Raw genomic sequence first — 27,983 nt, 5'->3', positions numbered from 1 at the left:
TACAATTCACCTGGATAGTGCCATTTTAGTTCTAACTATTCTCTCAAAGCTAAAGTTTATCCTTTTGTCAAATTAAAAGAATTCAAGAATCCAAACCACACTAAGAATCTACTGATGAAAAACCTGCTGGACTCATTTTACAATGAATCAATTATCATTTTGCCGTGAAAAATGACACAAAACAATTCAGTTTGAGAAGCACATCTGTTCAGATAAACTTTAAACATAAGAGTTACAAAAACAAATTTGATCCAAAAAGAGAAAATCAAGATGAAGCAAGGGGCGAGGAGTAATCAAACGTAGTCCCGACATGCTGAATGACAAAACCGTAGATCTTTCGCTTCAACCGCTCAACCTTTTCTGTCAGTAGCTCATCCCCTTTGGAAACCACAAGGTCCAACCAATTATTGACTCGTTTCAAATGGGATAAAACTACTGCAATGGAGCTACCATCAAGAGATATTGATTTACCCCCATCCCCAAACACCCTAAAACCTGCATCAAGGGACTCCTCGACGAATCTTAGAAACCACGCTTGCATTTCAGACATCAACTTCATTGCAAGCTCCACTGTCTCTTTCATTCCATGGCCCCTGGTCCACATCCCAAGACTAGGATTGGATGGTGGACACGAGGAAGCCTTTAGATGGTTCTTGCCAGGTGCATTATGAGATTGCCGTTTTGACAAACTTTTCTGCAGAGTTGATGGAGGCTCACGATCTTGGCTGGTAAGTAGGGAGACAATCTGAAGGTCTGTGGCCAAGGCAGCTTCAACCCAAAGATTTGAAGGCTCTGGGGGGATGTTATCATTAGGTGTGTCAGAATTGTGGCTACTCGAAACTGATTCAGCAATTGCAGTTGATCTCACAACGTCGTTATAGATAGTAAAGAATCGGTCGATTGTGGGTAAAGGGTTTCCAGCCTTGGATGCAGAAGAGAGTTCTGAGAACATGCTGAAGAGGATAGAAAGTAGGAAAGTTAAGCTCACTTCAACAATTATTAGAGAATATGCAAAGTCAGTATTAATGTGTAAAAAGTTCCTTAAGAGTATGTTTTCTAGCTGTACCTCACATACTATTATTTGTTAAATGGTGCTACCCTAATTTATAAACTAAATGTTGTGCGCATGTGTTTGATGCAAATGTGCGTGCGCTTGAGGAGAAAAGAGGGAAGGGAAGGGAGGAACTATTACCTTAAACTCCTTACAATAGACTCGGTAGCAAGGGCCTCCCTCAATGCTTCAGCTGCAGCTGCAGAAGCAAGCACTTTCCTTTGCATGGCCTCCTGCATTAAGTTGATGTGTGAAAATTCAAATTTCCGTCTTCAATCTTTAATCAATGTTTGAGCATTTTTTAGTCTGTTGACTAGATATAAAAGCATCTTTGCTAAGCTCTCTAAATTGTGACTAATTCTACTGAGATGTCATCATCATGTAATAGCTATAAAGTTGCTAATAACTTAGTTCTATGCAGTGCTAGCTGATGCAATCAGTCAATCCCAAGTTCCAAATCTTGATCCATACCTTCCCAAGACTTGCAAGATCTGCTGACAATGCATCCAATGGAACACTGCCATCAGTCCATTTCTTTTCATGAACAGTGATGCCTAGAGCTTCAATGTTTGATTTCTCCTCAATCAGACAACTATCGGGAGAACTAAGTTTTGTTTTCTCATCAGATGAAGAATCATCAGTCTTGGGTCTTCGACCATTCACATCGCTTAAACGTCTAGAAATTGCAGCCTGGAAAGCATAAGAATGTCACGAAAAAAGCTTAGGAGAGTATAGCAATGCAAACTCTTCAGTGCAACAACAGAATTTTAAGGAAAGTGGAGGATCAATTATTGATAACATCCTCACAATACATTGAGAATACTATGCATGTCAAATTAGATAACTTCCCAACTAAAGGACGCTATTGAACAGCATATTCATGTTATTGGGAGGCTATGATGGAAATTCAGCAGGTTCAGGCCACAGGGATATGTGTTCTAGAGCAAGGCACTGGTTTTGTTAAATTATCCGACCTCCATCTTTCATTCTCTTATGTCATATGAATCAGTAAAGTTTGTTTTATCAACAAGAAGTTATTGATCCGCTTTCATTCTCTTTTACTTTTCTCTATGCATCAGTCCACCAATTAGGTAAATCAAACTTTGGAACTGAACGTGCCTATTCACAGCTACTTCTTTCCACAATATTGAATCATTAAGGGGCCAGTGTATGGTGATACAAAAAGGGTATGCACATCTCTAATTAGTCCAAACTGAAATTCAGCAATATCTACCATCAAAATATGTCACGCTGATTGGTTTCTTTCTTAACTTGGAGTGGAGTTACCAAAATAAAAGCTGGTCAGAGGTTGCACTTTTGTGTTTTTTTGAGTATTTTAAGATAGCAGTAAAGCAAACTTCGAGCAAAATATTAGCTAGAGAATAAAAGCAAGATTGAAACCTAAAAAAAATGAAATGATATCATTAAAGTCCATTTCAGTATCAAAGAACAAAAACAAGCGCATCATTTCTCAAATCCAATTAAATCACCATATGGTACTTCTCTGTAAATAGAAATTGTGTACGCAGTGGAAAAAAAATCTAAGCTTTGTCTAGCAATAAGAGAACCCACAAAGGAAATTACCTGAGTCCGCAAAATTGCTTGCAGATCCGGTTTGTTCTTGGAAACACTCTTCTCTTTCTGCTCCACAGGGGCTGTCCCCGCTGGTGGCTCATCCCAACTCTTCCGATTTGTCTTTGCAGAACCAGCAATTGCTTCGGAAATCTTCGAAATTCCAGCAACTATAGTTGCCATCTTCTTCTTACCAGTCGAATCCGCAGCACCACCTGCCACTATAGGTGAAAGCTTGACACCCCCGGATAACCTCCTCCCCGGAGAAAGCGAAGCCCTCCTCACACTAGGCGAGGCCTGCCTCCGACCGTTTGGAGAAGGCTGCCGGTACCTAGAGGGCACGATAATCGCTGGCTCCTTCGACGCCTTTAGGTTGTCTTCTCGAGCTGCCACCAAGCTCGGAACCACACATTTTGATGGCACCGGGGATGCTGACCGCTTGCCTTTTGCAGCTGGTGAGGGGTCTCTACCCACAGCAGCCATGTTCTTCTTTCCGACCGATATAGATCTTTTAGCCCCCGCTGGAGATGAGAACCTTTGAGGCCTATCTGAAACCTTTAATTCATCAGAATTCCCCACATTTCCAATAGGTAAATTGTCCCGAGGTGCCAGAGCCTGCCTCGATCTTCCCTTTTCGCCTTTAGGCTCAACCTTTGAACATTCCTTATGTTCGCCTAATTTCTTGCTCGACAGGTAAACAGCAATCGGGTCGGCCGATTGATCCGAATCCGCCACAGGCTGAATCACGAACTCGCGTTTTGAGGCTGAAATGCGGGCAATGAGTGGTTCAGGACTTCCGACGAACGGGTGGCGGCCAGCGATTGGGCGGATTCCGCACACCCGTGGGACGGGTGAGTCGAAGTCGAAGCGGTCCACGTAGACGAACTGACCGAGCTGTAAGCGGTTGGCGAGGATGAGGTCGTTGTCGCGGTCGGAGAGCGAGACGTAGGTGGAGTTGAGGGAATCGGAGAGCTGGACATAGAAACCGTGGTTGGGCCAGAGGTCAGAGCCGGCAAGGGCGGGGACTATGCCGATGACTTGGAGGAGAGCCGAGCGGTGGTCCCCTGTGACACGTGCGGTGGAGTTCATTGATTGGAGGAGCTTCAAGAGGATTCCTGGAGTCAGAGACGCCATTGTGTGTGTATTTGCGTGCGTGTGTGTGTGAGTGGGAGAGAGAGAGAGAGAGAGAGAGAGAGAGAGAGGGAGAGAGGCAGACTGAAAGTGGAGGAGATGGAGTGGAAGAGTTGTAGTACTGGAAAAGGAGGTCCAGTGAATTTGTCCGTTACAAATTTCAAATTTCAAAACCTCGCTAGAGTCTTCGTTAAGTTTGAATTCAGGTTCGGGGGCCAGCTACGTTACCGTTACGTTATGGAGAGTTCCTTTTCTTTCCATTTCAAATCTTCCCCATTTTTTGTGCATTTAGAAGGGTAGTATTGTCTAAAAATTTTAACCTCAAAAAAATTTGAACAATTTTACCATTCTAAAGACAATAATCAAAGGAAATGAAGATGATCATTTTTCCTACTTTATGAGAAGGAAAAAGAATGTTAGTGCTGCAAGTCACTGGCATAATTTTAAACGTCCAGTTGCATAATACCACATGGCCGGATTTTTGTTTAGAAAGTGTGCACGTTGAGTAATGCTAAACTTTACCCATAAGTGCTTAATTAAACTTTACCCCCAAAAAAAAAAAAATCTGTTCTTCTGCACTTTATTCCATTCAATAATTTTTTTTCCTTACCCTTTTCTCTTACTCTTTTAAATGACTTTCATGAATATACGAAGATCACTCAAAAGTTATATATATATATATACCAATTTACAAATTAGTTTAATCTCTATCAAAATTAGAAGTTGACCCCTCAATAACACTTTGACCCTCGATAAAAAAGTTTGATTCTGTCCCTAAACTCATATATTATTATTATTATTATTATAATAAGTGAACTCATATATATTCTCTATTTAAAAAAATATAAGAAATTATAATTTTGAACATTATATGAATAAAATAATTTTTAATCTCTCGTCACCTCATCATCTTTGCCAAAGAGTAATGCTAAAAAACATATACTTATCTCACAAGTGAACTATGCTATAATGTTATCATGAAAATCTCAACCAACTCTTCGATCAATCATTGTAAAAAAAAAAAAAAATCAAGAGTTAGTTGATATTGTCACATCAACATTGTGGGATAACTGTTAAATAAAAATATAATTTCTAACATTATTCTTTGAATTAACTTTAAAAATAAACAATAAAAAAAGACTTTTATTTCATTTACTTTCTATATTACATAAATAAATAAATATATAAAAGTTCTTACGCTACAAAAATACAAGAAAACCATGAGGAATACACATCATGCAATAAACAAATCCAATGGCTCTCGTATTTAAATCCATAATAAGTAAAAAAATAAAAAATCATTTAAGCTTTGATGGAATTAGGGCAACTGCCTTACTATGATAAAATTAATTTCATAATTCAATGTTACACAATGTCTCTTCCAAACCAAGTCGCTCATGTACTCCTTAAGAGACAAGAAAACGAAGAAAGCATGCATGAAACTATTCTTCAGAGCTTTTTTGAGGAATTTATGAAGCTCCGAGCAGCATCTAAACTCAGTTCTTCATATACCTGGAAATAATAGGAAAATAAATTTTCATTTCATTAAGAGCCGGAAACAAAAGCTTGATTGCAGAATTGCATAAATGTAAGATACGTACAAGTTTTTTATGAATTCGTTGAAAAGCCTTGCAAAATCTCTCTGCTTCTGCTGCCCCCACCTATAACATAAATGAGCACCAATAGTTAGAGAGTTTTATTTATAGCAAACTCACTAAAGAATTTCAAATCTTCCAAAAACCTTTATAACCATATTTGTTGTGAAATCACATGACAATGTAGCTTTATTTTTTATAATCTTTACATTTCCTAAAAAACAAAACATGACTCTAATTCTAAGTAAGGCATAACTTAACAGCATCAGAAGTTTCTAATCAACGGCTGAAATTGATACCATATACACATAGAAAAGAAACTGACAGAATTAAAAATAAAAGCTGCCAAAAATATACTAGGTTAGTACTTTAATGAACCAAGTGAGTAGAGAAAATGGAAGTCGTCGATCTGCTCCTCTCCTTCCTCAACAAATACTGGACCAACAATGAGTATTATTTTGCCACTTAAAAGCAATTTTTTTCCGCCAGAAAATAATTTCAATAACAGCACCAGATAATGAATTAAAGCCAGGGAGGAGACAGATTACCATATGTTAGGCTACACAACTTTTATGGATCTTCAAGATCACAAATTACAATCTACATAGCATGACTCAAGCATATAACATTTCAAAACCAATTATAATTTCATTTAAGTAATTGTAGAACATGTTTGTATAACCCATGAGCCCCCTTTTTCACCCCTTTCATGCAACATCTTGTACTTCAACCAATACACTTCTCCACCTTAGTGCAGTCATTAGTAGTATTCAGTGCACATGGCTCAACAATCTAGACCAGACTAGAGTTGGTAATACCTCTTCTTCTTCTTTTTTGTTGGGGTAAGTAAAACTAATACCTCAACAGCTCATGAATGATGCATTTATTTATGGGTGTCTGTCTTCATCTTGCTATCCATCCCTCACATCATCGCCATCATCAGCTCAATCATCTTAAGAACATATTTTTCTTTAACCAAGGAGTTAAACATGGGAAACAGTCCATTTCCCATTGCATTTAGTTTTTACCTCTCCAAGATATGAAATATTCAAGGAATCATGGTCCACAAGTTACATGCATTAGATCATTGTTGGTATTTGAAATACCAGATGTGGCAAGATTAGGAACACTAGTAATTTTCATAACATAATTGGAGTTCAGCATACCTTCCTCTCAGCAGCCAACTTTAGCTTCACCCAAAATGCATCTGCCAGACACAAAACACAGAAACACGACAATTTAACTTCGGTACTAAAAGCCATGATACAAGTGGAAATGCATATTAGTTGCCTATAAATCTTAGAAACTTAATGTCTACAAAGCCCAGCACCTTGCAATGTGCTTTAATAAATCAATCCATTAATTTGAGTAAAGATTAAACAAGAAAACAGCAAAATTCTGCCAACACATCCCCCAGATAAAACTTTTCAAAGGTCTCCAAGCAAGTACACATTTTAGACACCAAACTCATAGGCACAACGGCATAGAGATGGAATCATAAGGGTGGACATCTACAAACTAGTAAAATAAATTTAACCAGAAAGTCGGCAATTTTTAAGATAAAATTGTTCAATTAAGGGCAAGGCAGTCAAGAGATCCATCAGATTATCATGTTGCATAAATCCATCAACAAAATACTCGGGTTTTTTGGAAGTTTGCAAAGGAGAAGAATGGAGTGGAAAGAATGAATTGAGATTGAATGGAAAAGAACAGAAAGGATGGGTTTTTTATTTTTTTATTTTGATGAATAAGGATGGGGGTGTTTTCCTTCCAATGTGTTCCTCTTAAGCTTCCCTGGTTTGGGGGATTAATTGATTTAGATAACCTGAGAACAATAATCCTTCCTAGGAACAGCTTCTACAACGGTAGATAGGGGTCAAGTTTGTTTGGCACATATGCCCCCTGCCCTCCAAACAGTTTGGGAGCCTTTCAGCTCAAACTGCTCATACTCCTAGATCTTCACAGTGGGAGTCCATAGGACCATAGGTGAAGGAAGGAAAAGAAGAGAAGTGTTGATTTGACAATTACACCCTTTTCTTTTATTTGTGTCTTTTAAGAAAGAGAAATGAAATTTCATGTCATTTATTGAAATGAATGAAATATTCTGCCCACTGCCAGGTGGAACGCTTAGGAGGGAATGAAATGGAATCTGCTTTCGACTAGAATCAGCTCCCAAATGAACCCACCATTCCCTACCGTTCCTTTCCGCCCTCCCAAATCCACTGTACACAAAAGAAATGCACCATAACTAACAAAGAAAATTATAATTCGAAAAAAGTTATCTATTGGATACCATCTTTGCTATTTCCATGAATCTCAACTTCCCTTTTATCCCCCTCGTCCCATTCATCTTGCCAATCTTTTATCTGTTGTGAAGTCAAAACTGTCAACTAGTGCTGAATATACACAAATGAATAATATTGCGTTAAGCAGTGCCAATCATACCACCTCTATCTGCGTTGACTTAGAGGTTGACTCTCTTGATGCCTCTGATTCCACCTGAAATTATATTCAAAAACCAAACTAAATGCATATATAAGAAACCAAAGAGGGAAATTTTCATCAAAATTTTGAAGTCGTGTTGTGCACAGTTTAAGACAATAGAAACTGCATAACCATTTAGGCAGTTCCACTAAATTGTTTCAGAAGAAGTCGTTGGAGAGCAGGGTTTCAAGTTAGGAATATTAGAAAAAAATATTTTAGTTCTATACAATTTTGGACCATACAAGAACGTTTGGCTTTGAAGAAATTCAAGAAGCTTCCCTTAAGAAATACCAAATTTCATCACAATACCAACCTCGAACAAGATCCACGCAATAGCCTCGATGCAATTTTTTTTATTCATGAATAAAAAATTCAAAACACAGATCAAAATAAGCTGACAAACACAGATGTAGCACATAGCGAGCATAAAAAAGTCCAGCACATGAAAGATCTATAATGATTGTCTGCCAACACAATGGCTAATGGACTTGATCTGTTCCAAATCAACAGAAAGATCTATGACACGATTGCTACATTGTATAACATCTCAAGATCTAAAGTACAATGCAGCATTAAGTATTAATAATTTAATATCAATTATCCTGGCACATCCATTTAAATTGGCTCGCTTTTGTGACTTTCACTTTTAGATCTCCCTTTCTGCATACTTCTAAAAATTAAAAAAAAATTAAAAAAAAAAAAAAAAAGATCTTCCTTTACAAGCAAAACATGAGGGGAAAAAAGAGTGCATTATTTCTCTCTTAAAACTTAATACCCCCACTCATCACATAGTAAGTGTATTTAATGCTAGTTAAGAAGGATCAAACTCCTACATTTGTTGGGTACTGCTGCAGCTCCCAAAGGAATGATCTATGCTCCGAGGGGGTATCTTACCCTAAGAGCTGCACTAATTTCCTCTACTTAACATAAATTGAATTATTCAAAGAGAGAGTTAAGTTAAATGTGAGCAAAATCCTCTTTCTGGTATACTTAATTACTTTTTATTGATTGTGGCCAATTTATCCCCCCCCCCCCAAAAAAAAAAACTCTGTCTAAGTTCTGACCAATATGATTGGATTCTGAAGTCAACACCATATGACCTTGTCAACTCTACCTTAATACGATCCATTCCGTCTGTACTGAATAAAGCCGGGGGGAGGGGGGGGTGGGGTTGGGGGCGCTGGGGGTGGGGGTGGGGGGGTCTAATCATAATCGTTCAACAAAATCCCAGCAAACTTAGCAGAATTTTTCATATTTTTGATGAATTTTAAAAGTGATATGGTTGCTCCTTACCAATTTTATAATCATTTATGTAATCGTTGTACATTCAAACCCCAATTAATTGAAATTATACCATACTGGATCAATCTCTATGCTAAAATCTACATATCATGTAAAGAAACCAATGCTATAGACTTTCACCATTGCAGCAACTAAGAACAACCACAACAAATGCGAAACTAATCCCAAAAGGGAAACTTTCAGCCACTCAAACAAGATATAAAGAGAGAACCAGTACAGATAATTGCATCAAAACGACGAGGGAACCTTCTGGGTCAAATCATAAACACCTTTCTTGCATACCCACGAACCTCAACGATGTTATTCTAAAAAAAAATTAAAATTAAAAAAAAAAACTTGGTAAATAGAGGCAGAGTTACATGGTAATCGCGAGATCGGACGATGGGGAATAGGTGAAGAAGGCGTTGGAATTCACCTTCATCCATGCTTGCTGTTGCTGCCGCTCTCTCCAACACCCTACTTCTATACTTTTCTTCTTTCCTAATTTTCAATTTTCCTTTCTTTTAGTACCCTTTTTTTTTTTTTTTTTTTTTTAAGATTTTTAGGGAAAAGTCCACGTAACCCTCTCAAATTACCACCAAATTAACAATGTCCTCCCCAAACTTTAAATTGCGACAATGTACTCCCAAACTACCAAAACATTGTCAATGTTCCCCTCATTGACGAAACTACCCTTAGAAAAAAAAATACTAAAATTTTTGGAAAAAACCTAAAAGAAAAGAAAAAAAATCTTTTTATTAGAAAAAATATATATATATATATATATCGATTTTTTTTTTTTAATAAAAATTGAAAATTTTTCGTTTGTTTTTTTTTTAAAAAAAAGAATGTGTTCTTTTATAATTTTTAAATAAAAATTTACGTTTTAAAAAAAATAAAATAAAATATTTTCGTTTAAAAAAAATAAATTTTTCGTTTTTTAAAACATATTTTAAAAAAAATCTAAAAAAATAAAAATTGATTTTTTTTTTTTTAAAAAAAAAAATTCGGTCTAAAAAAAATCGTTAAAAATTTAAAATAATTTTTTAAAAGAAAAATAAAATTTTCGTTTTAATTTTTTTTTTTTTTTGAATTTTAGGGATATTTTTGTCATATTGATAAATATATAGGGGCATTTTGATATTTTTGCTAGCTTTGGGGGGATATTGACAATGTTTTGGTAGTTTGGGGACATTGTCAATTGTGTGGTAGTTTGAGGGGGATATGTAGACTTTACCCTTTTTTTTTCTTGGATTAAATACTAAATACCCATGAAGTTTCATTGCTTTATTCTTTTCTTTTAGAGTTTGATTTTTATTACAAGAAGTCCATGTGGTTTTGATAATAGACCAAATTAGTCATTCTGTCAGTTGATCATTAATTGACTTAATGGAAATCTACGTGGACCAATCAAATATTGACATGTGGCACTTACTTAAATTTTTTTTAAATTAAAAAAAAAATGTATGAAAAAAAAAGAAAAAAAAAATTTGGGGTGGCTTGGGCTCCAAGGGGGTGGCTTGGTGCCCCATTGCCCATCCGGCCAGATGGGCCACCCCCAAATGGCCAAGGGGGTGGCCGAGCTACCCCCAATTTTTTTTCTTTTTTTATGCTTTTTTTTCTTTAAAAAAAAAGGGTAAAGTCCACATACCCCCCTCAAACTACCACTCAATTGACAATGTCCCCCCTAAACTTTCAATTGTGACAATGTCCCCCCCAAAGTACCAAAACATTGTCAATGTCCCCCCCAAGACTAGCCATAGGACAAAAATGCCCCTATAGATTTCTCAATAAGACAAAAATACCCCTATAAAGTCAAAAAAAAAATTGATTTTTTAAAAAACAAAAAATTTTAATTGAAAGATAATATTTAAAAAAAAAAAACAATTTTTTTTAAACAAAATTTTTTATTTTTTTTTTTAAACGGAAATTTTTATTCTTAAAAAAAAAAAAAAAAACTAATTTTTTTATTTAGTTTTAAAAAACAAAAAATTTCATTTTATTAAACGAAAATTTTATTTTTTTAAACGTAAATTTTTATTTAAATAAAATTATAAAACAAAAATTTTTTTAAAAAAAAAAAAAAAAAACGAAAATTTTCAATTTTTTTAAAAAAAAAATCGAAATTTTTTTAATTTTTTTCTTATAAAATTGATTTTTTTAAAAAAAAAAAAAAAAAAAAAATTGGCCATCGTTTGGATTTTTTTTTTCTTTTCTTTTTTGTTAGTTTTAGGTTTTTTCTAGAAGTTTTAGTTTTTTTTTTTTCTTTTTTTTTTTTAAATTTTACTAAGGGTAATTTTGTCATTGGGGGGAACATTGACAATTTTTGGTAGTTTGGGGGGGACATTGTCACAATTGAAAGTTTGGGGGGGACATTGTCAATTGAGTGGTAGTTTGAAGGGGTTAAGTGGACTTTCCCAAAAAAAAAAAAACATTATTTTTTATTTTTTTTAAAAAGAAAAATTTAAGTATGTGTCACGTGTCAACATTTGATTGATCCACATGAATTTTGGTTAAGTCAATTGACACAAGAGGTCCCCAAGAGGTAGTTCAATCGGCTGGGACCACACTTAATGAAGGGGAGGTCACTAGTTCGAATTTTTCTCCCCCCTTTTGTGTGGACATGTCAAAAAAAAAAAAAAAAAAAAAACTACAGGAACCTCTTGTGATAAAAATCAAACCCTAAGAAAAAAAAAAAAAAAAAAAAAAAAAAAAAAAAAGCAACAAAACTCTAGGAGGTAATTTTTAGCATTTAACCCTTTTTTTTTTTTTTTTTTTTCTTTTACTGTACGCTGTGCCCTACAAATGTTAAAACGTTTTTAAGAAAAATTTAGTTTTTTTCGCTAATTATTTACATGCAAACAAAACCTAACTATTTTCTAAAAGCCCAAAAAACGCACAGCCAATCCTAGACATATAGACTAGCTAGGCTTGCTTCTAGTTCTGGGGGCCTAACTATTATTTAGATTTAGGGGGCAAAACTAAAAAATAAAAAATTTAGAGAGGTAAAATTCTAATTTTAAAAAATTTATAAGGGCATTTAAAAAAAAAAAATTGGAAAAGCATGGGGGCTTGTCGTTCCGCCCCTACTTACTTCCCGTAGCCCGACCAATATTTTGATAAGGCCTCGTCGTCTAGCCAGTTTAACATAGGGGTGCAAAGGCGGGCGGTTTTTAACCGCCCGCTAACCGCTAACCGCTATAACCGCCAACCACCTAACTGCCTAGCTAACCGTCTAACCGCATTAACCGCTAACCGCCTAACCGCCATAACCGCCTAGCGGTTAGCGGCTAGCGGTTATTGGGTCTACTAACCGTAATCGCTAACCGCCTTTTTATATAATATATTTTTATAATTATAATTATAAAAATATTTATACATATAACATAATCACTTGATCATTAAATCACAATTTTTTTTAAAAAATAATTAAATCACAATTTGAGTATTAATATATTATCACTATAATTTATATGATTATATCACATGAGATTGATTATTAAATCATTTGATTATATAATAACAAATTATACATATATAATATGACATAACTCATAAGTATACCAATTCATACTAATACAACAATTAAATATCTAGAGACTTATTTCCAATGTATATTATAAACCTATAAGTCTATATAAGTCTACATATGTATATAAATAATATAAATGTATAATATCAATAGTTAATCATATGATTCAATGACAATTCAAATACTTTATTTAAGACTTCAAGTGAATCATATTATTAATGTACAATGATGATATGATTCGTATAATATCAAATTAAGTAATTGACATTGGATTAAACAATGACCAATGTGTTACTTATAAACATAATTTAAGTATTAATGTATTATCATTATAATTTTAGTAATTTATATATTATCACTATAATTGATATGATTATATCACATGATGGCTTGATCATTAAATCATATGATTATATAATAATAAATAATACATATATAATATGACATAACTCATAAGTCATAAGTCTACAAGTTAATCATATGATTCATGTACAATGATAATCACAATTGATTCAATTGAATTAAACAATATGTTACTTATAACTACAAGTCTACAATTTAATTAAAGCATTATTAGATACTTTAGGAATTTAGGATTTAGGAGTTTGAACATTACCATTTACCATTAGATATTAAGTTCAATTCAAAGAAAAAAGATTATATGTAAATATGATAAGAATTTAAATAATTAATCATATGAATCATATGATATAATTTAATGAGACTATATGATTATATAATATCAAATTAAGTAATTGACATTAGATTCAACAATGTGTTACTTATAATCACAATTGAAGTATTAATGTATTTTTTGAACATTTTTTAGAAAAAGAAATTTAACCATTTTTTGAAAAGAAAAAAAAAAAGAAAATTAACAATTTTGAACAATTTTGAATTATATATATATATATATATATATATATATATATATATATATATATATATATATAATTGCTTATAGTTATATTATATGCATATTGAATAATATAAATATATAAGATAAATACTTAACTATATGATCCAATTACAATTCCAATACTTAATCAATTATTCATGTACAATGATAATGACAATGTGATTCATATAATATCAAATTAAGTAATTGACATTGGATTAAACAATGTGTTACTTATAACTACAATTGAAGTATTTTTGTTTGTTTGTAAGTTTATAAGATCAACACTTAATCATATGATCCAATGACAATTCAAATATTTAATCATAATATTTATATACAATGACAATGTGATTCATAAAATGTCAAATTAAGCAATTAGCATTAGATTCAACAATTACTTATAACAACAATTTAAGTATTAATATATTTTTCATTTTTTTGAACACTATTTTGACAATTTTTAAACCATTTTATGAAAAAAGAAATTGAACCATTTTTTGAACAAATTTTTTTAACAATTTTTTGACCAATTTTTTGAACCATTTGTTGAACAATTTTTTAAAATTGAACAAGCCAAAACTACGTCGTTTTAATACCCATATATATTCATCTCTTCCTAACCTTAAACTAAACCTAATCAATCTCATTCCTAGAGGTTTGTTAGTAACGAAGATTATTATTTTTTGAATTGTCATAGTATTTTAATTACAATACAATTATATTAAACACTTTTTGATATGTGTACATGCTTGTGCCTTAATATTATTATGTTTAATATTATAACTTTTCTTCTTTTGATGTCCACAGGATTTGCTAGAGGACCAAATGAGAAGATTGATGAAGTTTTAATGTTTTATTTGACTATTTGTATCATTTAATGTTTTATTTGAACTTATTTTATATGCTTTGTGTTGAACTTTTTTTATATATATTTTTTATATGTTGTGATAGTTATCTGAATTCTGAACTTTTTTTTGTATGTTGTGTTGAATTTTTTTTTTTCCTAAAAAAAAAAAAAGTTAACGAGTTATGATTTAATATTTAAGGAAATTTTTTTTTAAGTACAAGTAAATGTAAATTTTGGGTCAAATATTTTTTATTTTTCAATATGGGCTCTTTTTATAGCAATTGGGCCCAAGAAGATATTAAAAATACAAGAAAAAAAATGAGGGTAAAAAAAAGCCCAAAAAACCCAAAAAAAAGCCCAATTTTAAAAAAACGGTTAGCGGGCGGTTATCTATTTCACTAACCGCTAACCGGCCACTAACCACTAGGGCGGTTACGGTTAGCGGTTATTGCCACTAACCGCTAACCGTAACCGCCTTTGCACCCCTACATACGTGAACGAATAATGCTATTTAAGAGGCTATCATAAAATTATAATAAAATTGAAGGACGCATTATTAAAAGATAATTTTTATATTAGCACTTGTAATAAATATTGATTTAATAATTAATTTTTACTCTCATATATAACAGTTGTATATGAGTATATTAAATATAATTATTCTTCATGAATAAAGATACAATCTAGTACTATAGGTTGTTCTAAGTTTTTAACTTGGCTCAAAAAACATGTACGTATAGGATCAAGCTATAAAATGTTTGAATTCGGCTTCACTTAAATTAGCTAAGTTTGAGCTTGACTCAAACTCAACTCGTATAGTTAAGCAATCCGAGCTCGAGCACGAATTCGAGTTATGTTCTAATTTTATTTTTCACTAGATAAATTAATAACACGTGTTCGTGTTTGTATTCAGTGCTGGCAAGTTGTGTTGTTTCTTAGATATATGTTGAGACATAACTGCAGATATATCATGTTTTGTGGAGGCTAAGCATTGATCCAAAACGTTGGACTCAAAAAAGATTAGAGATGTTTAATCTGATGTGACTAAATGAGTCAAGACATAATAAGACACTTATAAGAATATTGCTATGCTAGTGATTACAAGATTTGGTACAATCTTCGCACATTTTCTATATATATATATATATATATATATATATATATATATATAATCTATTTACTAATATGAACATGATTGAAAATAAATAAAAAGATGGGTGGCTAAAAGTTGTGACTAAATGAGTCAAGACATAATAAGACACTTATAAGAATATTGCTATGCTAGTGATTACAAGATTTGGTACAATCTTCGCACATTTTCTATATATATATATATATATATATATATATAATCTATTTACTAATATGAACATGATTGAAAATAAATAAAAAGATGGGTGGCTAAAAGTTGTCTATGGGATTGGGAGATCTAGTAAATGCATGGGGGGCAGCCCATTACAGTTCCTCAAGGCAGCAAATAAAATTTGAGCAACCTCATTGGCAGAATGGCTGGGAACAACGCCTGTGTTTTGTTGGACAGCAATAGAACGCCTGTGTTCTCTTTTTGTCTAATTTTTGTGTGGTAAGTTATAAATTTAGTTAAATCAAAACTCGACTCATTTAGTTAAACATATCAAATTTGTCAACTTTGACATAATTCATTTAAATTAGTAGATGACATGATCTGACCCATTAATCCGTTTAATAAACATATCATGTTAGGTTGACCCAACCTGCATAACCAGTTTGACCCGTTTCGACATGAATATAAATTTAAATGCAAAATAATAACAATAATAATATTTCTATGAATTTTAAATAAAAATGAATTTATATGAATTTTAGCCTTATTATAGGGTTTTGTTTTTTAGTTGTAAAAATTAAATATAATTTAATTTAAACGGGTTATGCGGATTATCCATAGGTTAATCTAGTTGACACAAGATCAATCCGTTTATTAAATGGATTAATTCAAGGTCAACTTGATTATGCGAAACTCTAACTCGTTAATTTAGTGTTGGATTTACGACAAATTTGCAGGTCGGGTTATGTAAAAAATTGTCAGCCCTATTGAGTCTACCGCTAAGAGAAGATCATACTAGTGATTCAAGAGCCAAACACGTGAAACAACTTCTTTAGATCCGATTTTCGGTGCATAAGAAGAGTTGCGTTATTTTTTCAAACAGTTATATATTAGGGTATAAATAATTAATAAAGTAATCCAAAGTATATATATATATATATATATATATGTGTGTGTGTGTGTGTGTGTGTGTGAGTAATTCTAGAACAGAATATTCTATACATCTTTGAGAGATTGCATACAAGATTAATGCACTACACATGACAAAGTCACAAAAGCACAAAAGAAAAATGAGAACATGAAGAAGTTTTTTATACATGGAAACTAAAGATTCTACATATAATACTAATTAGCTACACAAAACAATTAATGCCTTTGCATGATCAATTATGAATACCATAATATCTGATAATCTCTAGCTAGCAATTATCAATTATAAGCTTGATATATCCCTAATGTATCTGATATTCCCCTATGCTCAGATACAGCAGGAACACAATAAACATATACCCCCCAATGATTTTAACCAATACATCTGGAGTATCCCCATGCAGCAGCAACGATGACCCATATGCAACCATCACCGGAAACTCGCACTTCTCGTCGGACGGATCCTTATCGGTCACCATTGCCAACCCAGAAAAATCACACCCCCCATTCTCCTGGTCATGGACTTGATAATACATGTTGAAAGCATATGATGCATTCCCTTCGACGCTTAGATGATTGCAGGAAGATCCGTAGCCCAAAGGAGTGCAATCTGATAGGCTACAGGCGTAGTCAATATTTTTCGGCAGATCCTCTAGATTACTTGCATCTGGGTTCAGAACACACCATCTTTTCAGCAAATATTCTACTCCTTCCACCGGAATTAGACCCTTATTCTCTTGCAAACCCGACAAATCAAGCTCGTATTTGGGTTTTCCATCGTACTCGAAGATTCCCCAGTGCCTTTCAAAGCTCCCCGGAGCAACGCTTTTAGCATTCTCGTCGATGAGACTAAACATGTATATGTCGATAGTACCTGTTTGAATATAAATTAAATGATTCAGTTTATTTATTTCTATTCAAGATAAATAGTGATTTAAGGTACCTTTTCTAAGCGGGGTTCCATTTCCGCTCAAAGCATGTTGGAGCAATCCCTGGTTGAATCTCTTTGCATTTTGGATGTTTGCGTTTTTGTCGCCGTCAGTCGGCCAGCCAACTTCTCCGACGATGATATGCGTATCCGGGTAACCGGCTTTTGATAAAGCCGAAACGAGAGTGTCGAGATTTGCATCAAACACATTGGTGTAAAGCATATCGCCATCTCTAACAGGCTTGTTGGATCCGTCAAAGAAAGCAAAGTCCACGGGGAAAAAGCCGTTGCCATAATAGAGACTGAGGAAGGGATAGCTGTTGACAGTGAAAGGCGCATCGTTTGTGTATAGGAATTGGATTATTTCGATTGTGATGTCTCGGAGTTCGGACCGGAAGTCGCCGGCGGAGGGCACCGGGTTTGAGTCCGGGGAGTAGTAAACGTCTGAATTGAAGGGGACTGTGGCTTTAACCTTGGAACCCAGCCCGGCATTGTTGAGTGCTTCCTGGATATTTTTGAGGGCTGGTAATGTGGAGTGTAGATAGCTGCCGTTGTAAGCTTGAAGGAAGGGTTCATTCCCTACAGCAACAAACCTGCAAAATCAACTGTCATGCGTGGTGATATCACAAAAATTTGCTCATAAAGTTAAGGGACAGGCTCGTTTGGATTTATGATTTCAAAACACATGAATTAAAAAGCGTTTGATAAAATCGTAAGTTCTAGAACATGTACCATTCGCTTGTGTAAGTTCTAGAACATGTACCATTCCCTTGTGATTTGAAAACGTATTCTAGCACAAAAATACATTTTTTGTGATTTAATTTAAAATCGCACTTTAAATTTACGAAATTTAGTGCCAACGCACTCTTAGGCTCAAAGTACCCGAAAGGAAAAAAGAAAAAATAGATCTAGAAAGTAAATATTCTTTGAAAGAATCATGGATTAATCATCAAGTTAATTACCTTAGTCTCACAGAGAAGAAAGATGGTGGAAAAAGTATTGAGATCGACAGAGGAATGCCCTACCCAAAAAAACCCAATTCTAGAAATAACCCAATTCAAATGGGTTATTTCTAGAATCAAAAACCCATTTTAGGAAGGTAGAGAAAAGTGAGAGAATATAGTACTACTTGAGAAGATCGATGAACCATATATGTTCATAAACCGATCAAAAAGTGTGTGAGACTCAACTTGATATTGACTCCACCCTTGTTGGAATAACGAGTGACATTGGAATCAACCCAGGAAGCTGCAGCATCAGGATCCTCACTCATCTTATTCAACATCTTATTGGGTATTCCCAGCATCACCTCAATATCAGTCCCTTCCAGAGCATTCAAAATCGTCTCATCCGCTTCAAAGAGCTTCAACTTATCAAACCCATTATCCGTCAGCATTTTAACCACCTTCTCCGGCGGGAGCTGGTTTGTCGCCTGAGTTCCCCAGTTCACTCCCACACTCTTGCCGTTATACACCATCGTCATGATGAAGAAAATAAAAAGTAGCAGCGAGTAGCTAGACTCTAGTATTGTTTGTGCCATTTTCTTTTCTCTTATAATGGGTTGAATCTTTCTCGAACCAAGAAAGATTAAGGGAATGAGCAGAAAGAACTGAAAGCAAGCGAGAGAGAGAGAGAGAGAGAGAGAGAGGGGAAGTTTCAGGTTCACCGGTGGAGAATTTATGCAGGGTGGAAAGTGAGAAAAGTCTCTTTCTTCAGAAAGTTAGTACCGTTGGCTTTTGAGAGAACCTTCATGGAGGAGGAAATCCACCATTGCTGGATGGTTAGGATAAACTAGAGAGAAAAGAAAAGCTGGAAAACAATTTGGAAAAAGATTACTTAATTCAGTTATTCAGTTGTGGTATGCCAGCCCATGCATTAACACGTGTCGTCACACCACTCGTTAGCTTCTTTTTTTTTTTTTGTATTTTCTTAAAGCTTTTTGTGGGCAAATACTGAAGCAAAGAAGTGGGAGAACTACGGGGGGTTTAAATCATCAATGGGACCCAGAAAGCCGATTTACACACGGAAATATTAGGATCAGAAATTAAATTTTGCCCAAAAAAGAAAAGAACATCTTTAATAATAGAATCAATCTGACGTGGAGGACAATTATTGGAAGAAAAAAATAATATTTACATAAAAAAAGAAAAGAAAGGAATTGGGTGTATGTATAATAACGGTTATTACTGTCAGCAACACATAGCAAGCCACTGTGGGAGGATAGGCTTTATTTATTTATTTATTTTTATAAAGCAGAGAGCAGCAAAGGATTGGGAGCCAATCTCTCTCCTTTCTTATCCTAACTTTTGCCTCTTTTTTACAGTGCATTAAACTATGCCACCAAAAGTTGGATTGAGAGACCGGGGCATTTGTCTTTCTAATCATACCTTAATTTCCTAGTAGGGCTGTTAAGTGAGCGAAGCGTCTCGCGAGCAAGTTCGAGCTCGACTCGAATATTAAATGAAGCACTTCATGAACATAAATCCTAGCTCGAATATTAAATGAGGCAAGCTCGGCTTGACTCGGTTAGGCTCGTGAACAAGCTCGTACAAGCTCGGCTCGACTCGGTTAGGCTCGTGAACAAGCTCGTATAAGCTCGTGTGTGTATATATATATATATATATATATATATATATATATATATATATATATATATATAACACATAATTAATTATAAATCTCATAATTATTAAAATCTTAAAATTGCATTTATATTTAAGCGTTAGAAAATAAAAATTATAGACCCTTTGTGATCACAGAGAGAGAGAGAGAGAACAATCATTAAAAAGACCTCGATTCAATTAGAGTAGACCCAAACGAAAGGAAGAAGAATCAAGCAGAAACTATTGAGGGAGATTGCGAAATACATAAACTATTGAAGAATCAAATTTCAAATAGATCCAAACAGTACTATCACTACCTGTCTGGTGAGTGAGAGTGAGAGAATGGGAAATGAGAGTTCAGGTGGAAGATATGCTATGATTGGTGAGGGAGATTGAGAGAGACCTTGATTTTTTTTTTTTTTTTTTTTTGTAGGGGGTATTGTCTCAATGCAGTTTGAATACAACTTATTAACTTATCAAACATTGTTAAGAAAACATCAATCCCCAAGTTTGCTTATCTATAAAAGGATGCATATCCTCTCTTTTCGAAACTAAGTGCTTTGCTGTATTGACTCAGGCACCAAACTTGACTAGCCAAGCTAAGCAAATGCTCATATGCAAGTTGGCTTCTTAAGCCGTTTAAGATTACTTGAAGTTTAATTTTTTTTTTTTTTTAAAAAAAAATTTAAATATAAGAGTCAGCTCGTGAGCTGGCTCGGCTCGACTTATTATGAGTTCGAGCTCGAGTAAAATTTAAACGAGCCAAGCCTGAACAAGGGAAACTCGCTCAAGCTCGGCTCGTTTACACCCCTATTCCCTAGGGATCATAGGGTGCTTAGAATCTTTGATCTTGTAATAGGGTACCATCACCCAATGATGAAAGGTATTTTCTGGACTAGCAATAAGTCCTTCACTACTTTTTTTTTTTTAATTCAATTGTGTTCACTTTTTGAAAGAGGAAAAAGGATCACTTGTTATAATTTATAGTTTTTTTTTTTTTTTTTTTTTTTTAGTATTTGGTGCAATATAAAAATATTGGTCAAACCCGAAAATATTTTCAGTTGATCGAGAAAAATAATTTTCACAAGGTGTAAAATAGTTTATGCTTTCTCATATAGGTAAAACCATTTTTTGCCGCCCTCTACACCCTTGGACAGGCAATTGAGATGGAGTGTTAAAGAGGCAATTACATTGTATTTCAATCCCACCCTCAAATGTTTTCTACTTTTACACTCTTCCTTACAACTCTATTATATAAAAATATAACAAATGTTTTGAATTTTTTATACGAGCCAAACGCCGAAAAATATTTTTTGAACCATTTTTAGGATTACAAACAAACATCGGGAATAGCCAATTTTTTTTTAAAAAAATATTTTATGCTGAAACAAACGAAGCCTTAATTACACGAAAACAAGCCGAGTATCACTTAATTTCGTTTGTTTCGACACAAAATGTTTTCCATTAGCAAATGATTTCAACTGAAAACATTTTCAGTGTTTGGCTCATATGGAAAATCAACGATGACAATGGTGGTGAGGGTCGGCGAACTCCGATGGTGGCAGCCAACGAATTCCAATGGCAAAGGTCGGTGACCTCCGGTGAACTTCGTTGGTGGTTGTCAATGACCTCTGGCGGTGATAGACAATGAACCGATGAACTACCAGAAGGAAAAGTTCAAAGTCAAAAAATAATTTACGAAAAAAAAAAAAAAGGAAACCATTTTGCGTAACTTAAAGGATGTTTTTCTAGTCAACCAAAAATATTTTCAATTTGACAAACATTTTCATTTGTACCAAACACCAAAAGAAAAATAAAGAACACAAAACAAACAAACCAAGCCATTAAGTAGTCACTAGTGATAAGCAAAAGCCAAAATGGGAACACAAGACTTGCCAGGCAAGAAGGTCAAGTTGAAACACCATTGACCACCTTTGAAAATGCCAACTTTCCACCCCACTTTGACGTGTTTGCATGCTTGCATTTGTCTTCCTTTCTTTCTTTGTGTTGCCCTTTTATCAAAGTTCACATCTTTATCGTCACAAAGGGATAGCAAATATAGCTGTAATGCAATCCAACGATCGAAAAAAAGATACTGGATAATATTATAAGGAAATGATATATTCACCGCTCGTATTTCTTGTTTCCCAAGCATCTATTGTGATACGTGCCACACGAGACACAGGAATTTAGGGCCTGAGGATTGAATATTATATGCACTTGAAATATGTGGGGATTGTTTGGACAAAAATGACACTGTGAACTGTCATTTCGCACAAACTTGATTGAATTAACTCCCAGTAACAAGGAAATATAGCTTTTGTAGAGACCTTGACTTGGCCTTTTACCTTCCAAAGACCCAAAAGATTACTTCTAAAGGTGAAAGATAGGAAAGTAGCGTTCCTATGCCTGAGGGGCCTGGGTCGAACCACCAGTATGTTACACGTGTGCTCAAATGAATTAGGTTTAATAGACCTAGTAGAAGACAATTCTGTAATCCAATTTGAATTTAGCACGAAGAAGAATAATAAGAATTAATTGCACTAAGGGCTTAGCTAGATTTGAACTTGGGAATTCTTAGTCAAAACCTGATTTTACAAAGCAAAACATGAGCTTTGGTATGTCAGCCTAGTGTGCTTCATCAAGAAGAGAACCCATTTTTCTTTTTTCTTTTTCTTTTTTTTGTGATTGAGAGGGGACCCACAGAGTGGGGATTTGCAGCAGCTCTTCTTGAAAGCTAAATCTTTCAGATCATGATCGGCCTTCATCGCTGTTCAATATTTCCTCTATTTCTCCTTTGTGAGTAACATGTCTGAAACCTTCTGCAAAAGAGCTAGAGCTCAAATACGTGCTCTAACCCAAAGCAAGAGCATTCTAGAAGTGCTAATCACTCAGCAGAATGGACAGTGTCAGTGTCATCTTCAATGAAGCATGCTTCTGGCAGCCTAAAACTTAAGCAAAACATTGCCTGCATAATACGATAGTGAAGGTAAACAGAAGGGCAACGAAGGCATGCTTATACTTACTGAACAAAAAATATATCATTTTTTTTTATAAAAAAAAAAGAAAAGAAAAAGTGCTGCCAGATAGTGATACCTTGTTTGGAGCCACATCCCTAACCCTATAAAATAGTGGGTCTTGTATGCAGGCATTCAAGGCAGACTCTGCCTCCTGCAAAAAATAGTTGCAAAAAGCAGTTTAAATCCCACTACAGCAATGTGATCAGAGCAGTGCCCCTAGGGCGTCACTCTGACTTCATAACAAAAATACTGTGCGTCTATGCATCATAAAAGGTCAAAGACCTTAGCTTCACCAAGCTAAAAGGACTTGCAGGAAATTAATCAGCATGGCATATAAAAAGTTTTACAAAAGAAATAACATTTCATACATATAGAGCAAACTTACTGAAACTATAAATTCTTGGGTTTCATTTGCCCGCATGAAGCAATAGCAGTGAATCCAAGGAAGAGGTCCCTTCCAATATTTCCTCTGGATTATGCCCCTAAATACATCTGAAGGAAAATTTAAAGTTTGGCTTCTGTTAACAAATCTTCCTAGCTATGGAACAGAGAATTGAGTAAAAATGACAGCACAAAGAAATATATAACAAACTGCTTACAGTAGAAACGAGAAATAAAAAATAAAAAATAATAATAATAAAAATAAAAATAAAAAAAATAAAAAACTTTGTCTATCATTTTGATGCCATTTGCTATTTGGTCTTCTGAATTTAAGAATGGTAATGACAAAATGATATCCCAACAAATAAACTAATCAAACCAAAAAAGGATGTTTACCCAATAGAACAAATGATCAAAATAATCCGAAAAGAGATTATTGCAAAGGCATCTTACCAAGAAATTGAAGAGCAGAAGCAGGTAAGTTCATGATCACATGATCAACATGCTCCCAAGTCTTGGCATTTGACATCTCAGAGCCTCTCATCCTCTTATTTGCACTTCCTTTTCTACGACCAGCTACAGTGGTACCAGTTCCATCAGCACCCCCATTCTCTGTGGAGAAAAATATTATGGATACAGCTATTTCAACCAATAAATATATGCATCTAGCTCTACAATTGACAATAATGATACAGTGAGGGGACACTTCACTGCATCAAATTTAGTGATGGCCCAATGCCTGATTGTTGTGCATATGATACTTTCTTGCCAAATTACCTGAAGGTCTTTTAACAGCAGATACAGATGTATCGGCTGTCCTACTTGAACCTTGTGCAAACACCAGATTACTAGCAATATTATCTGGTACTTCCTTTGCCTCAACTGCAGAAAATAGAAGATTTAGATGAAACCATATGGTAACAAGTGATACCTAGAGGGAGATTAAAAATATATTTACACAAAAATATTACCAGTCAGTGTCCCAATTTCTGACTTTGATTCCTCACTGGCCTGAATCTCATATTTCTCACAAGTTCCCCTCTTGAGAACATCAGGCTCCATTTTAATCTCACTATCTGGCACTGCCATCAATTGTAAAATGAAATTTCTTGCATCCATGTTGTATGCGCAAACAAGATCATCAACTTTGTTGATTTCTGCATTGATCTTCAGATAACGAATGCTATCTGGATTTAAGTCATTCGCATACACTACACATCCTTTCTGTGCTGCTGGAATAGCAAAAGGACCAATACCAGCAAACATGTCACATATTGTCTCCCCTGCTCGGAACTGAGAAACCAGTCTCATGTGTTCATGTTCCAATCTTGAATTCCAATAGACCAAGCTGTAATCAAGCTTGAAAGTTGCCCTATATTGCTTCACTTCTGTAACCATATCATTTTGTCCCGCGAGAATTTCAAACTTTGGCACTCGGAACTCATTTGTGATTGTACCAACTTTATTAACAATAGTTTTGATTCTTGGATAATTTTTCTGCATATATAAATCAAAGCTTTAAATATAAAGAATTAAAAGTACAGATGGAAGGTCAAAGGTGAAACCTACAAATATACAAAGAATATTATTTTCAACAGTAAAGAAAGTGCCCCAATATGAGGACTACAAGTTAGATAGCCTTCCACGCATAAATATTCAGAACAAAAGCAAGGTCTATTTAAAGGCCAGTGAAAACATACATCATAGATAACCTTTGCAATAACATCCTTGTGGGAAAGTAAGTCATCATGTATATTCAGATGAGCAATGTGACCTGTTTAAGCATGGAGAAATGTTAATTCATATTCAGTGAGCAGAAAAGGAGGTTTTTTAGCATTGTAAATGGTGACAATCAGTAAGACAAATGAAGCTGTGTGCAGTAAGGTAACTGGTAAGCCACGTAGCAATGAGAGCATATAATTATTAGCCAACAAGGAATAAAACAAACAATATGTATAACATAAACTGAATACTTAACTATTGTTTCAAAAGACGAAGGCACCTCCATTCCAGGAGGCAGAATCTGCTTCAATATATGATCTACAATTACAAAACCAGGCAGAAAGCTGTTAATTAGTCAGCACACTACAAAAATTGGAATGCAAATAGAAAATCATAATTATGAAATCATCCAAGTAGTTTAATATATAGTCCTTGGTGCTTGAACCTACAGAGAGACAGGGTGTCTGACTTAAAAAAAAAAACACAAAAATAAAGATGTAGGGCATCAAACATAGCCATTGCCCAAAATCTGGAGATGTCAGTGTACTTATATATGCATATGTGAGAAATGATCAGATTCAATACATCAATCAGAACATGTATTTGATTTTGCATACGCATGAGGAAGACCCATGGACAGTTCATGAAAGGAAATCTAACAATTATGGTACAGAGAATATGCTACATCCTTAAAAATCACGTTGCAACTATTGAAAATTCAGAGAATACTTTATTTATTAAATAAAAAATAAAAAATAAAAAAGATATAATTCTTATGACAGTTGCATATGCAAATTGCAAAAGAGACTGGCAGTAGCATGTACAATAAAGCATATTTAAGTTTAAGGAACACAATTTATTGAAAAATAGATTAAAAGGAAAAAAAATGAAACAAACAATATTGCCACATAATTTGCAGAGGATCACACTGACCTGAACCCCAATATGAATATCCAAGTGTCAGCGAATAGGGAACTACTTCAATCTTGCATAAACCTTTCAGCTCATCAAGTTTTTGGTCTGGAATATCAGATAAATCTGCACCCACAGTAAGAAGCTCTCTATTAGCAAGAGACAATCACATCCAGAAAAACAATACACAAACAACTAACACAAATGATTAAATGCCATTCTGACCACAGATACATGACATAAAGTTTGGGCTCATTTTCATGAAGTCAAGGAAAACATTAACAAAATAAAGACTTCTTCCAAAAAAACAATTCCCAAGTAACATGAGTCAGAAAGACCCGCTAAAATGAAAAAGTGATTAAATCATAATGGCCAACCAGTCAGCCTCTTCAGAAGTGTGTGTCTAGTTGGTAGCCTTGGCTCCTCAGCTCAAGAAAAAACATATGCCATCTTTGCATCTTGCAGCTAAACTAAACTTCGCACCATAAAGGGCCTACCATATAATATACCAGACTGCCGCCAAAGCAACCATCAAAACTCACTAAGCTCCACGATAACTATGAGTCAATGTCTGTTTGGTTTAACTGTTTCAAAACATGCAGTTTGAACAAATAACGATTTTAAAACACAGTTAATGAAAACTTAAATTTGAAAAAACGCATTTAAGTGTTTCATAAAATCGTGCGTTTTCTAACAATCACCCCTAGTCTCCTGTGCAAAAAAAAAAAAAAAAAAAAAAATTGGGGCCAAACTCACTCCCAATCTATATCAAAACTAGGCAGCATTAAAATTTCAACATCCTAAACTTCGTAACTTAACAACAAAACAATATAATCATATGGAATTTTCAGTAGATGCAGTACAATTGTTAAAATTCTTTCATTTATATCCATCTTTTAGCAAAAATTCATAACCAAATAATTCACATACATAAATTTCACAGTTTCTTGTTCATACCAGGATTCTGAACCCTTTCAGATAATATCATGTACCGGTTTTTCTCACACGTTGGATCTTCCGTAATAGGCTTAATGCGGGGCTTGTCGAGCAAATACCTGTATAAAAAAATGGCGTGCCAAAAACATCTTTAAATAAATAAATAAAAATGAAAATCGAAATTAAGAGAAAGAAAATGATATAATCACCCACCCGTTTAAAATTCGAGTGGCGACCTTGCAAAGCTCGCGAGGGATTCGAAGCGCCCGCAGCTTCAAATGCACATCGAACTTGCTTTCGTCCAACATTTGCACTGTCACAGAGTTCTGTTCAAATCACCAGAAGGAACGCAGAATTATTCTCCAAGTCTGCAATTATTTTTAAAATTAAAAAGAAAAATAAAGAGGGCACTAGGGTCTACATGTAGAGCATGAAGTTGAGGAACGAACTGAGTGAAATGTATTGTAACGAAAACCTTGATATGCCCGAGATCAGTAACTGTTGCAGCAAAGAGGGCACTAGGGTTTTAAGAATCAAATCCAGGAGGTTTTTCAAGTTTGCAGGGTGCGACGTCGTTTGACTGTAGCGAATTTGGGCTGAACTTGGATGGATTGGGTTTCCACTTTCGAATTCACTCCCAATACCATACCTCTCGTGTTGGATTAAGAGGCCCAATTTTGTTAAATTGGATGTTCGGATTGGGTAGATGAAGTTTTAGGAAAAATGTTTTAACGGCCGTTCAGTTTAGGTTTAACTCTTTATTAAATCGCTCTTTAAAATTTATAATTTGGAAAATTACTTTTTAAGACTCTGTTTGTTTTGATGTAAAACATTTTTTATCAGAAACAATTTTT

The 27,983-nt window shown here is 34.4% G+C and overlaps 4 protein-coding genes across 7 annotated transcripts; all 4 read right to left on the bottom strand.

Annotated features, from left to right (window-relative positions):
* Positions 1–9: 9 nt before the first annotated feature.
* On the bottom strand, positions 10–3,949 carry LOC132165737 (serine/arginine repetitive matrix protein, putative (DUF936)). Its single transcript, XM_059576413.2, has 4 exons — positions 2,636–3,949; positions 1,523–1,741; positions 1,193–1,284; positions 10–953 (listed from the first exon to the last, which is right to left on the bottom strand). The coding sequence occupies exons 1-4, from the start codon at positions 3,755–3,757 to the stop codon at positions 266–268; spliced, it is 2,121 nt and encodes a 706-aa protein (XP_059432396.2). The 5' UTR covers positions 3,758–3,949; the 3' UTR covers positions 10–265.
* A 1,046-nt stretch (positions 3,950–4,995) lies between these two features.
* LOC132166739 (uncharacterized) lies at positions 4,996–9,579 on the bottom strand. Of its 2 annotated transcripts, none has more exons than XM_059577615.2 (6): positions 9,495–9,579; positions 7,795–7,848; positions 7,643–7,715; positions 6,516–6,556; positions 5,356–5,415; positions 4,996–5,266 (listed from the first exon to the last, which is right to left on the bottom strand). In XM_059577615.2, the coding sequence occupies exons 1-6, from the start codon at positions 9,558–9,560 to the stop codon at positions 5,204–5,206; spliced, it is 357 nt and encodes a 118-aa protein (XP_059433598.2). In that variant the 5' UTR covers positions 9,561–9,579; the 3' UTR covers positions 4,996–5,203. The 2 variants fall into 2 exon arrangements, with proteins under 2 accessions (XP_059433598.2, XP_059433599.2); XM_059577616.2 differs by having other exon boundaries at positions 7,798–7,848.
* A 7,254-nt stretch (positions 9,580–16,833) lies between these two features.
* Positions 16,834–19,179, bottom strand: LOC132166511 (O-Glycosyl hydrolases family 17 protein). Its single transcript, XM_059577339.1, has 3 exons — positions 18,746–19,179; positions 17,571–18,148; positions 16,834–17,501 (listed from the first exon to the last, which is right to left on the bottom strand). Exons 1-3 carry the CDS (start codon positions 19,093–19,095, stop codon positions 16,930–16,932), a joined length of 1,500 nt encoding a protein of 499 aa, XP_059433322.1. The 5' UTR covers positions 19,096–19,179; the 3' UTR covers positions 16,834–16,929.
* Positions 19,180–22,647: 3,468 nt separating this feature from the next.
* Positions 22,648–27,643, bottom strand: LOC132165884 (S-adenosyl-L-methionine-dependent methyltransferases superfamily protein). Of its 3 annotated transcripts, none has more exons than XM_088511822.1 (12): positions 27,605–27,643; positions 27,343–27,497; positions 27,151–27,248; positions 26,215–26,319; positions 25,539–25,599; positions 25,260–25,335; positions 24,531–25,056; positions 24,337–24,441; positions 24,013–24,171; positions 23,564–23,670; positions 23,255–23,329; positions 22,648–23,126 (listed from the first exon to the last, which is right to left on the bottom strand). In XM_088511822.1, exons 2-12 carry the CDS (start codon positions 27,435–27,437, stop codon positions 23,046–23,048), a joined length of 1,488 nt encoding a protein of 495 aa, XP_088367948.1. In that variant the 5' UTR covers positions 27,438–27,497; positions 27,605–27,643; the 3' UTR covers positions 22,648–23,045. The 3 variants fall into 3 exon arrangements, with proteins under 3 accessions (XP_088367948.1, XP_088367947.1, XP_088367949.1); XM_088511821.1 differs by having other exon boundaries at positions 27,343–27,455; positions 27,551–27,635; XM_088511823.1 differs by lacking the exon at positions 27,605–27,643 and adding an exon at positions 27,579–27,596 and having other exon boundaries at positions 27,343–27,455.
* Between the last annotated feature and the right edge of the window lie 340 nt (positions 27,644–27,983).

The sequence above is a fragment of the Corylus avellana genome, chromosome 11 (genome assembly GCF_965113065.1).
Source record: "Corylus avellana chromosome 11, dhCorAvel1.hap1.2, whole genome shotgun sequence".
NCBI lineage: Eukaryota > Viridiplantae > Streptophyta > Magnoliopsida > Fagales > Betulaceae > Corylus > Corylus avellana.
The sequence above is the reverse complement of the archived record's forward strand: the minus strand, read 5'-3'. Positions and strand labels throughout refer to the sequence as shown.